The sequence below is a fragment of the Pongo abelii genome, chromosome 5, assembly GCF_028885655.2.
Source record: "Pongo abelii isolate AG06213 chromosome 5, NHGRI_mPonAbe1-v2.0_pri, whole genome shotgun sequence".
Classification (NCBI taxonomy): Eukaryota; Metazoa; Chordata; class Mammalia; order Primates; family Hominidae; genus Pongo; species Pongo abelii.
Window position 1 is genome coordinate 69,550,806 of NC_071990.2, and position 13,253 is coordinate 69,564,058.

General features: G+C 36.3%; 1 protein-coding gene across 7 annotated transcripts in view; it reads left to right on the top strand.

The window, feature by feature from the left end:
• Nucleotides 1–13,253, top strand: part of ADGRB3 (adhesion G protein-coupled receptor B3) — a 747,209-nt gene that overhangs the window by 366,752 nt on the left and 367,204 nt on the right. For all 7 annotated transcript variants that reach the window (XM_024248975.3, XM_054557672.2, XM_054557676.2 and 4 more), the window contains 2 exons: nucleotides 8,665–8,733; nucleotides 13,032–13,140. In XM_024248975.3, the coding sequence (XP_024104743.3) occupies nucleotides 8,665–8,733; nucleotides 13,032–13,140 (178 nt within the window). The remainder of the gene's footprint in view (nucleotides 1–8,664; nucleotides 8,734–13,031; nucleotides 13,141–13,253) is intronic.

Here is a 13,253-nt window from a genome sequence, read left to right on the forward strand (position 1 = left end):
AAGCAATGAGATTAGTTTGAAAGACAATGATTCCTGGAACAATGTTCTTATGCAGTTTTCAAAATGAGTCAGAGCTATAAGAAGTCTTTTTTTAAAATGTGTTCTTAAAGACTTTTTTCACATAGTCTTTTGTGACCATGTGACTATTACAGGCATGCACCACCATTCCCGGCCCACCTAGTGACTATTAGGAGATATTAGTTTCAATTGTCTGTTCTCACATTCCTTTTGGTCTGGCAGGTTGCAGTGGGAGAGCAAGGACAGTCCAGCCCTGCCGTCAGAAGCCCTCTGAATACCACTGTCGGGTCAGGCCATCTGGCCTGCTGCAGATCCCACTATTGACCTTGATATCCTTGTCCTTCAGATGTCCCCCATCTTTTGTCTTCCAGTTTTCCAGTGGCTCAGATTTTTTACTCTAGATTATATTCTTCTTATGCCTTGGTTTCTGAAACCTACTAGATGGTATCCTGTATTATAATATTCTGCCTTTCTGAATCCTTGTTAGTTTTCAGTTGCCAATGCTCAAATGATGTGCTGCTTGGATAAACATTCTGGATAAAAGGTCTAAACCACGGTATTGGGCCTCTTGGTCTTGCTTGATTAGGAGTTATTTTGCCTATTCACCTATTACCAAAAAAGTACCTAGAGCACTCTTTAGAGATTACTTAGTATTTTTTTTTTAAAGAGCAAACTCAAGATGATTTCCATAATAATGTTGTTCTTACTTAATTTCATTTCAGTATGCTTTCTTGACTAGAATAGCATACTGTGAGGTAGAGTTGAAGCCATACACAGGGAATCTGTGATCCCTACTTTAATCTATAATATGGATGTGTTCATGGTTTTATGTATCACGCATGCAAATGTTATCAGCCAAGTGCATCGGGGAAAAAAAAATGAGATCTACTATTAGGTTGATGCAAAAGTAATTGCAGTTTTTAATGGAAAAAAAAACCCTGCATTTACCTATACACTGTATTTTGAACACTCTTTGGATTTTTACCTAGTTAAAAGAATGGTCTGTCTCCTCTGGATTAATCTCAGCAGTGGAGAGTCTTTTTTATTTTTATTATTTATTTATTTATTTATTTTTTTTAAGATGGAGTCTCGCTCTGTCACCCAGGCTGGAGTGCAGTGGCATGATCTCGGCTTACTGCAACCTCTGCTTCCCGGGTTCACGCGATTCTCCTGCCTTAGCCTCCTAAGTAGCTGGGATTATAGGTGTGCACCACCATGCCTGGCTAATTTTTTTTTATTTTTAGTAGAGACAGAGTTTCACCATGTTGGCCAGGCTGGTCTTGAACTCCTGACCTCAGGTGATCCACCCACCTAGGCCTTCCAAAGCGCTGGGATTTAAAATTTATATTATTCTGTTACCTGTCTTTCCTGCTTTCTTTCTTACTTCATCTTTTTTTAATTTATTTCTCTTCTTACGAATTTACCTTCAATGTTTTAACCATGACTTCATCCCACTCAGCTCTAGTCATGATAATCTTAAATTTTTTTTTGTCTGAAAAGCCTCCAGTTTAATTATTCATGAATTTTTACCTCTTGAGCTATAGGCTTGTAGTTAAACCTGCCCACTGGGTCTCTTTTCTTAGCTATGTTGTAGATCCCTCATACTCAACTTGAACAAAACAAAGGTCACTTTCTTTTCTCAACACTGCTGCTTCTTATGTGGTAGCGTGGCTAACTCATCATTCTCAGCTACCTGAGCTAAGAACGAAAGGCTGACCTTTGATTCTGTGCTTCTCCTCCCATGCAATCTGTCGTCATGTCGTTTCTCTAAACCAAGCTGCCATCATCTTTGGCCTCAATAATTAAGAAAAACTGCATTCTAAACTTCCTGTTTTTACTCTTACTCTCCTATACTTTATTTTCCAGTCAGTGACCAAAACTAGACTTTGATTTTTAATACAACTCATGTAATAGAACCACTGTAGGATCAAAGCCTCACTTTACCTGACCCCTGTGTATCATTTTCATCCTCTATTAATATTTTCATCCCTTCACCTCACCCAGCCCCCTCTTCAACTCTAGTTATGTTATCTTTCTTTCTGTTTCTCAAACTTGTTCAGACTGTCATTTACCCAGGGAATTTGAACATTCTCTTCCCTTTTTTTCTGGAACTCTGTTCCTCAGGTCTTCGTGTGGCTGTCTCTTTATTATTCTGGTCTCAGTTCAAATGTGACCTTCTTAGAAAGTTCTTTCCTGATGACTATCTAATCTAAAGTAATCTCTCTCTCTCTCTCTATCTCTCTCTCACACACACACACAAACACACACACACACCCTGCTGACCTATTCAGTCTATTCCTATAACCTATTTTGTTGTTGTGTCACTGTCTCAGTCCATTTGTGATGCTATAACGAAATACCTGAGACTGGTTAATTGGTAACGAATAAAAATATATTTCCCACAGTTCTGGAGGCTGGAAAGTCCAACATCAAGGCACTGGTGGCAGGTTCAGCTGTCTAGTGATAGCTGCTCTCTGCTTTCAAGCTGGTCCCTTGTTGCTGCATCCTCTAAGAGGTGAGGAACTCTGCGTCCTAACATAGTGGAAAACAGAAGGGTATGTTAGCCAAACACTTCAGGAAGCTTCTTTTATAAGGGCAGTAATTCCATTCACAAGAGAGGAGCCCTCATGGCATAATTACATTTTAAAGGCCGCAACTCTTAATAACATTACATAGGCAACAGCTGAATTTTGGAGGCATCATATTCAAACTGTTGCAATCACTGTCTGAAATCATCCTTTTAAATGTATTTGCTTACTTTTTCTTCTCTTTACCCACTACAGCATAAATTCAATGAGGGAAGTAACCCTCATATGTCTTGTTCACTATCATATTCACAGCACTTAGAACAGAACAGCCAAATATAGAGAAGGCATTCAATAACTACTACTTGAATAAGGAAATACATTTCTGCTTAAGTATTTAGTATACCTTTCCTCACTTTTTCATTTGCACATCCACTGTTCTCCTTTAGGCCTTAATAATCAGTATTTTGGGCTATTGATAATGATTTCTAGTGATGTCCTTTCTTCATTCTTTTTTCTTGCCAAAGCTCCCTGACTTTGCTGTCTGGCTGATATTTTTATAACTTTCTTTATGCCATTCCTTTGCTGAACAAAGCAGCACTTGTACTACCAAATGCATCTTGCCAGGAGCAGGGTAAGGGTGGTGATGCATAGTGAGGGTTCCCTGTGTTTGGCATAGGATGAACTGGGTTTATGAAGTTTGTGGGTTTATGGAAGAGGAGGCCCATTCCTTGCTTGTTGCTGCATGTGAGTTTAAGGACCAGGGTTGAATACCCACAGCCGCTTCCTGTAGTCCTACAACTTCTCAAAAGTATGTATTTGTGCTCAAGGATGATGTTGAGTCTTCAAATGCTGTTGAAAATAAGAAGAGTTCGATCCCATATTTACTCAAGATAACTCGTTTTCCTATCTGTAAAAATAAGTGTCATCTCTTATTACCTGGACATAAGGAGAGCCTGGTAGCATTAAAAGCATCACTGGAAGAGGAGGGTGTTGAATCGAAAGAGGCAGCAAATTAGATATAAACTATTTATTGTTTTCAATTAAAAAAAATCCATGAATGCGTAGCCCATTTCCTTACACACAGTGGGCATGTAATTCATCAGTTTTAAATAGTTGAGTATTTACATGCCGCTGTACCTGATGTTGTGCACTGGGGGCACAAGAGTGAACAAAATAGAAGTAACTTGATTATAAACTAGTAGAGGAAAAAGCCCTAAACCAATCATCATACAAATAAATCATAATTTTAAAATCCTATATACTTCCAAAAAAGATCACACAGTACCACGAGAAAAAGAGAATATCAGACTCTGTATAACTGGGGAGGGGGGGAGTGATGATCTCATAAGGCCTTTTTGAGGAAATTGCATGTAAATCTGGACACAAAGGATAATTAATAAAAGGTTATCTGAGTAAAGAACAGAAAGAATAGCAGTCCAAGAAAGCAAACAGCATGTAAACAGGTCTACAGGCAGCGCAGAAAAGAGTGTGGGATGCGTGAAGAAGTCTAATGAACTTGGAGTACAAACAGAGCATGCGGCAGGATAGCATAAGATAAAGTTGGAGAGACAGGAAGTGGCTGGATCACACATGGCCTTGCAGCCATCAACTGGTTGATCTCAGGTTGCGGATCAATGATCTATCCTATGTTATGCATCCTTATCCTAATGGCTTATCCCTGCTTCCTTGTTTGCTGTTAAGCCTTTCTAATAGTTCACCCTATATTTCTAATCAGAGTCACTGTAATTCTTTCAAACCTTCAGATCTACCTTACTAAATCTGACTCTTAGGGCTTTTCTTTGTCCCTTGATGTCCAACCATTTTGCTACTGGTTAAGATGGAGGAGAGCACATTTCCTGTGGCTGAAATTGCTAGCCTAATCTACAACTCTATTTCCATGGAAATAGGAATTCAGCAAAAGCAAAATGCTAAGACATATTTTAGTATATTTATAAAAAATTGTATATAATCCATGAGAAATCTGCCAAGTGGATGCCAATCAGAAGTAAAAACAGAATTTTTTATTGCTTTCCATAAAATAAAGTGTCCTTTTTGTCTCGTATAGCCAAATCTAGGGCCTCTACTTTGAATGCCACAGAAGGATTTATGCTTCTTTTTATAGCAGACATTTATTGCCCTGATTTTTGTAATACTTCTGGCAAAGAAAGAATGATCATGCCTCTTTGACCTTTGTGTACCACAACCATTCACCATAATGCCTCTCACATAGTAGGTATCTAATACTAACTACCCTGAAACCCCCTCCCACATTCTTAGAAAGAAGAGACTTCTGCTGAACAAATTATATTCCCCAGAGTTAGTGGTGAATCAGTTCTGTCCTGTACATATTGCTGAGAGAGGAAGAGACATTAAAGAGGATAGAGGAGAATGCTACTGGTTGTGAAAGTCTGTATCAGAATTATAGGTGCATATTTGCCATAATGCAGCAATGAATACAAATCATGCAGCCAGTCATAAAAAAAAAACATAAAGGGAATAAAATCATAAAGTTGCCATATATCAGGCACTTGCCATGCATCAGATACTGTGTTAAGAATTAACTCCAAGCTTCACAATAGCTCTGCTAGGTAGCTATTATTACTCCTGTATTACAGATTCAAAATATAAAGCATAGGTGGACAACATCTGCCCATAAACATACAGTTAATAATTGATGGGGAAAATGTTAAACTGGGTCTGCCTCGTTCAAACTCCAAACAGCTCAGATTCTGCCAAGGACACTCAGTTTTTCAAATCGGTCTAGGTCATGGAGATCAGGGCTGACTAAAAAAAAAAAAAAATCAAAAAACAAAAAAAGCAAAAAAATGAGACAAAAACTTACTGTAAGGTGTTGACCTTTTTATTTTAGGGATTGACATAAGTGACCTAATCCATAAATCATCAAAAGAGAACTATTGTCACCATTAATGGAGTTTTAAAAGAACACTGGCAAGTAGTGGCTCTGCTACCACAGAAGCAGCTTCATACTTTGAAAAATTCAGTCATGCGACCTGAAATGTCATGAGTCTCCTCTTCAAAGTGCTGTTCTGTTAGGTTTGGTTCTATTTATCAGTCTGATAGTTTAGTAAATTTTGTCAAAGTGAATATATATTCAGTATGTATTAGTATGTGTATATATACATATATATAATGTGTGTGTGTATATATATGTGTATATATATGTGTGTGTGGGTTATATATATACATATATATAATATGTGTGTGTATATATGTGTGTGTATATATACATATAATATGTGTGTGTGTATTTTATATATATATATATATTCTATATGTGTGAGACAAGTTAGAGCAAGGCCAGCTGAAAGAAATGGTGCTAAATCTTTTTAGGAAAGCTGAGGTGCAAAATGTGGTACATGTACACTATGGAATATTACGCAGCCATTAAAAAGAATGAAATCATGCCCTGTGCAGCAACATGGATGCAGCTGGAGGCCATTATCCTAAGCAAATTAATGCAGGAACAGAAAACCAAATACTGCATGTTCTCACTTATTAGTGGGAGCTAAATATTGGGTACTCATGCACATAAAAATGGCAAAAATAGACACTGGGGACTAATAGAGTGGGGAGGGAGGGAAGGAGAGGGGAAGGGGCTACAAACCTAACTACTGGGTACTGTGCTTAGTACCTAGGTGATGGAATCATTCATACTCCAAACCTCAGCATCACACAATAAACCCAGGTAACACACCTGCGCATGTATCCCCTGAATCTAAAATTAAAGTTGGAAAAATAAAAAAGAAAGAGAAGCTGAGATGTACTGACTTTGCAACTTAAATTTTGTTTTAAATTTAGGACTTTATTAAATATCTGCTATGAGCAAGTCATTATATACACTGAGGATACACTGATGAACAAGAAAGACTTAGTCTCCCCATAAATGCTGCCCCACTGCTTGAGACATTCAGACTTAGCTCACTGTGCCCCTACATGGATTTCATTAGTCAGGGCACCACTACTGATTATTCCAAAGTCTAATCAATAGTGAGAACAAATAACTTTATTCTGTACTGCCTTCCCACTCCGATTTAGTAAAGCCACATTTCTTGGCCTTGAAGAAGAGTACAAAATGCTTGAAGAATGGTACAAAATGCTATGTTTGGTTGGCTCAACATGTATTTTAATAATTTGTGTTTTTTATGTGTGCCCTTTGGTGATTTAAAAGAAGAACTGAACTCTGAATTTATTGTCTTCATCAAGGAATTTTGTGTATGCAATGGCCTTCATGTACAGCAAGGAGTCACCGACCCACTGTCAGCAAAACATGCTTTGTGAAATTTTTTTTTTTTTTCCAGAAATGGAGATGCAATTGCACAAATTGCTTCCTGTTCTCTTGGTGTCTCTTGTTAGCAGCAGCATGCATTTTGTATGAAAGCTGGCAGGGGTTAGAATGCAGACAGAGGTCATGGACCTCAGCACGGCTAACTGGCATGTACAGAGGGATAAAACCTGCAACTTTTGCCTCATTAGCACCATGTCCCCTACTGAGTTAACCAGCCATAGGCAATTGGAGAACTCTGAAGGTTAATTCTTTCTGACCATAGGTAGAGTTAGAGCTCAATGGACTAAGCCCTTCAAATGTTAACACTTCAAGCAGGAAATTTTAAGTGTAAAAAAATGGCTGGTAGTACAAAAAGGCTAAATGAATTGAAAAGCGGGTCTAAAACAGACTTGCAGTTTTTTTAAGAGTTGCATAAAATATTCTGTAACTTTTATAGAGGTTATGACTCAAACCGTGTTTCAACCATGTGATTGCCAGGTACTATTAAAATAAATAGCACAAATAGGGCAATTAAATATAGATACTAACAGCTTCAAACCACAAGAGAAGAGGAAATGAAGCAGCTTTGTTTTTCATTTAATAACACCCGGGTGAGTTTCTTTGAAATTAGTGCAAATGCCTGTTTTGAGAAGCTGGATAGGGAGGAAGACTGATGAGACTAACAGGTTATGATTATTTCTGCCCTCAAGGGAGTCCTGGTCCAAGTTAATGTATCAGTATGAAGTAGTGCTACTGCTAACCTACACACAGTCAGAAGAGATGGGTTCTGAGAACACAGCCAAGCCACCACTGCCTATGCAGCTTAAGATAAACGTCATGCCTTCCCTTTACACTTCTCAGGTCTCCTGTGACCCCCAAGTCACAGCTGGCTTCAAAGGCACGCTGGTTGTTGTCTCCTGGTACCTGTGTCTTGATGGCACAGTGTAGTGTGAAAGGAAAGAAAAGTATCTCTCTGGTAAAAATCCTTCATGTGTGAAATGAGCACTTGCAAAATAGAACTGAACAGAGCCCTGCTCTCTGTCAGTGTGGCCATTGTGAATGGAATATGAACATCAAAATGACCTTCCTGCATGAAAGAAAAACCAAAAACCAATGGGTACTGCTAGGTGAAGATAAAGCCAATAGGTCTTTAACAGTTAGAGACAAGAATGATGGCAAGGATGTTATATGTCTATTCATTCTCCCATGTTGGCTTGCTGGCAAAAGGCAGAGGAGTAAAGAGTAATAATTTGAAAGCCTGCTCTTAGCATGTGTGATATGCCAGGAATTTAGAAACTTTTATTTAAAATTTGCAATTGGTAGTTGTAAAAGTACAATGGCCAGGAAGGGCAGAGTCAATATTTCAGCTGAGGGAGCCTGTCTTGCCTCCACTTTGCCTATAGTCTTACTAGGGTGTTCTTTGAAACAACATTGCAATAACAACCACGACTCACAATTTAACAGGACAACTTGTAATGAAACAAATACAGATGACTTTTATTACAGACGGGAGCAAACTTACTTGTATGGAATAATTACACAATGACATTACAGAGTGGAATATAGATACCATAATGGAACAAATAATTTTGAGTGAAAGTGTTTTCCCTATTCTGACCTCCTCTGAGAGTACAAAAATGAAGGTATATGAAAATCCTAGAATTACGGTGCTGAAAAAGGATCCTCAGTGATCTTCTAGAATACTATGTTAGGGTCATAAAGCAATATTGCAAAGTGCTTATACCTTTACCATGTAGTCAACCCAAATGGGTGTTATTAAAAAGTATAATTCTCTCATGTAATATTAAATCTTTTATCTAATTTAATTTACAGAACTTCTTTCAAATAGTTAGCAACCTTCTAGATGAAGAAAACAAGGAAAAATGGGAAGATGCACAACAGGTAAGGTTAGGGTTATTTCAGAACTTGAAGTTGGCAAAACAAAGTGTAAAAAATATGTGACTAAATTAATGGCTTGCTATTTCAGGAAAGCAAGATATTTTTAAGTCAGTCTAGGTTATATCCTAGTAATTTTTGAGGAAACAAATGATCGTTACCATGCCAGTCTAGAAGGAATATTTATACATGTGAAAAAAAGCTGAGCAAGTTTAAGCAACTTAAAACCTTAAGGATTTAATGTGTAATAATTATATACCTAACCAATAAGTTCCTTTTTTTTTGTCTGTAGACCATGGGAAAAACAGCACATCTAAAAGTACATATTTTAAATGAAAGTATGGAGCTTTGACTAGTAAAACCATTTGCATTTACTACAATGCTACATATAATATGGATCACAGAGAGAGTGATTAATTTTGATTCAAAGCCAAGAATTGTAAAAATCAGGCCTCACCAAAAATTATGTTATGATTTTTAAAAACCTTTTTGTTATGCTTTATCAGTGTAGCAAGTAGCCTTGTTGGTTTAGGTATTGTTTATAAATGCTTTGCATTACCATTTGTGGTATCCTAACTGATAGACAGTGACTAATTTTTTTTCCTCTGAATTACAGGAAAAGTGGGTTAGAAGTCTAGAAAGAGAGAAAAATTATGGTTTAAAAAATTCAAAGTAAATTTAGTTTAACTGGATGTCAAACTTCTTTAGGTTTTCTACTTGACTCTTGTTAAAAATAAGACAATTTTGAAAAAAAAAAAAAGAATGAACATTTACTGAGGTTCAGGTTTTCCCTTTATAATCATATTCTGGGTCTTCAGGAGTAAAGCATACCTTTTATCCTATTATGCCAGGAGCTCTAAAAATAGTTCAGTGTGGGTCTACCTCATTATTAGGTATAAATTTCATGTATCTGGACATAGCCAGAAAAAAAACTCTTATTTTAATACTTTAAATCTATTTTTTTCTACCAATTTGAGTTACATATTTGCCCTTGGCTTTCTTCTAGAGGACAGCCTCATTCACTCACTGTAAGAAGATGGTGTCTTTCCTTAGAATACAGCTGCAGAGGCTAAGTACATCTTTCTAGAATGCTAGAGACTATTAATTATGGATATATTTAGAAGAAATATATAATATCCTATCTAAAACAAGACTGCAATTCATCAGATGCTGTTATTTACTGTGAGGTCCCAACTTTGACAAATAATGAACGGTGGCAGAACTTCTTGTCAATGAAAAATCCTGAATTCATAATCCATCTATTTCCTTAAGATTTTGAGTTAGCTATGTTCTTATATTTAAAATATTTTTTCCAATAAAATGATCCTTAATGATTTTTTTGAAATAACGATTTGAAGCTGAAAAAACAAAAACAACCCTGTTCTGCAGCTTTTACTAAAAGGTGGTGTCATAAATGCAGCCATGTGGTGAATGGGTCTCTTGAGTTTGTGGCACAAAGGGTGAACTTTGTGGAAATAGGTGCTGTTTAAAATCTATCAAAGATAATCCTTGTGGGTCTCCTTATTTTTGAGTAATAGCTTCAACAAAAGTAAATATAAAACAGAACTCCATGTACATTTGGAAAACGAGCTGAGTAAAATGGTGGCTATTGACATTGGAAGTTTTTTGCAAACAAAATTTACTCTTTTGAACAGTCATTTCAGAATTTCTTACCCATCAGTTCCAGTTATGAAGAATAAAACTATGTTTAGATAAAGCATCCTACTAAAAATGTAGTATACTAAAGTTAAAAAAAAAACTACATTCTATATAGCACCACTTTACACCCTACCCATATGGCTGGAGTTAACAAGTCCGGTTTAGTCAAGACAAGTCATTTTAGTCATGTATTATGTTTGATATTTCGTTATTACGTTGAAAATTCGTATGTCTCTAGAAGAAGAGTGAGCAAACTGCAGCCAGTGAGCCAAATCCAGCTTGAGGCTTATTTTGTTCATCTTATTTTGGAATATAGCCACACCCACTCATTTACCTATAATCTATATGTGGTCATTTTGGTGCAACAAGGAAAGAGTTGCATTTACAATAGAGACTTCATGTCCTGCAAAGCCTAAAATATTTACTATATGCAAACAGAAAAAGTTTGCCAACCTTTTATAACCTGCTCTATAGCATTTGACTACACTTGGAGAAATATAATTAAAAACAAAATCTTTAGCCAACCTAAAAAATCTCTCCACCAAGGTAGAAGGGAAAGAAAACACATTCATTATTGAATAATCAGTAAACTGGAATGTAATGTGTATCAGAGACAATCCACTGAGATTACAAAGACCCTATTACATAGCCAAGCAGTGTCCTCAAGGTAAACAGTAACTAGTTCTGAAGAGAACTTAAGAGCACTCTTTGTCACACGTAGTTCATCCTAAATTCACTTGGTAATTGGCAGTGACCATCTTGTTACTTAATTGGCCTTATTCAAAGAAAAAATAACCTCCTTATATCTTTATGACTGGAAGTAATTTTGCCACTTGAAGCAAAATTCAAGAGGCTTCTGAAGTTAGGCTTCTACCTTTCACAGAAACAGAGAAAGAGGAGCACTATCTTTTTGTATGTTTACCTTTCAAAGAGAGACATTTCTGGATCTTTAAGCTGTAGACTATTTAGCTTTTAAATAAATTGACATGCATTGCAAAGAGAAAAAGGGCTTACAATTACTAGTTTTCCAAAAGTAAATGCTCTAAGAAAAGGGAGAAGAGAGTGGGGTTGAGGGAGGGAGAGACTCTTCCCTTATTTTCAACAGAAAAAAAATAAGCCTCTTATTTAAATTTGTATTTATTACACTACACATACTCATATACATATGCACCTACACAAAGATAAGGGGAAAATACAGTAGTAGCAGGAAGCCTTGGCGATAACAAAAATCTTAGGCACATTCTTGAAAGTGGGATGATGGGCTTTCGAAATTCATGTTTAATGACTGAAAATGAAGCTAAGAGACAGGTTTTATCTCCCAAATCTTTCTAAAGTTAAAAATTAGAACTATCTCAGCTATACATGTCTAAGTCTAATATCCATCATTCATGTCTTCAAGTATATGTGAGTAAATATACTGTGGATACTGTCTGATTTTTAGATGGGCACAACCGCAAGCCCCTTTGAAATACACATGTGCCTGCTGTCCCTTTCAGCTCTGACTATAAGCTTTTCTATTATTCAGAATGCCTTTTCGCCTTCTGCACTAGTCTTTGCAATTACAAAGCAGTTAGAACTCTCTAATCCACTTAATTTTTCATGGCTAGAAAATGCAGTGGTGCTGAATGGCCACAAGAAATTAACCTGACTTCGAAAGATTTTCTGCTCTAAAGTGGTTATATAATGCAGGATGACTTTCTAAGCTTTATGGGTTATACACATGAAAATTCATGTGACATTTTCAATAGCCTTTATGTTCCAAACACTATGAACTGTTGCCACAATCAGATTGCCAAATAAAAAAACACTCGTCCATTTGTACTGTATGAGGTGCCATGATGTTGAAAAAATCACTTGGAGCTTGGAGGCAGATGGTCCTCTAGGTAGGCAGGTAGATAGGTAGGTAGATGGATAGATGGATAGATGCATACATAGATGGACAGTTAGATAGGTAGACACTGCTCAGCCACTATTAAAGATACAATATGGCCTTAGGTATGCTGTTTAACCTTCTTGAGGTCTTGCTGCTTCTTGCCTAAAATATGGACAATAATCCCATAGGTGTGTTTTGTATTTGTACCTGTAAAGCACATGCACTAGGGCTATTAATGTTATTATAATCCTAAAATTATTACCATTATTCTTACAGTGGGCATTATAATTATTAAACAATAAATGTTTCTCTGAAGATATTTATTATTATGCAATAACAATAGTTTGTAAATATCTTCATGGTGGAAATATTAACTCTTTTTCCTCTTCTGTTCCTCATATAGATGCCAAGCCAAACATGTAAAGAGCCCAATTTCAGTGTTCTATGTTTTTGTTATATTTAAGTGATGAAAAGAGTTCATCAAAAGAAAAGTCATCTATTTTCTGAGGAGACAATCTGTTAGATATTTTGAGTTTCCTTAGATTTATGAGGGATTAATCACTACATCATATTACTTCCAAAGTTCCTCCCATGTGACACCTGATGACATTCTCAACTATTAATTTAAAAAATACAGCTATTGGCAGCTGTAGGTTTTTTTGAAGTGAAACAAAGCTCATTTGTGATTTCATGTAGTTTAAAAAAATTCAGTTATATATGCCATTGTATGTATAGATTTTTTATTCCTTCTAACCTTTGCTTATTTTTCTAGATTTATCCAGGGTCAATAGAGTTAATGCAGGTGATTGAAGATTTTATACACATTGTTGGAATGGGGATGATGGACTTTCAGAATTCATACTTAATGACTGGAAATGTAGGTAAGAAATAGGATTTTCCCCCAAAATCTTTCTGAAATAAAAAAAAATTGCAAGTATCTACACCATACATTTCCTAGTATAATATTCATTATTCATGTTTAAGTGCATGTGAG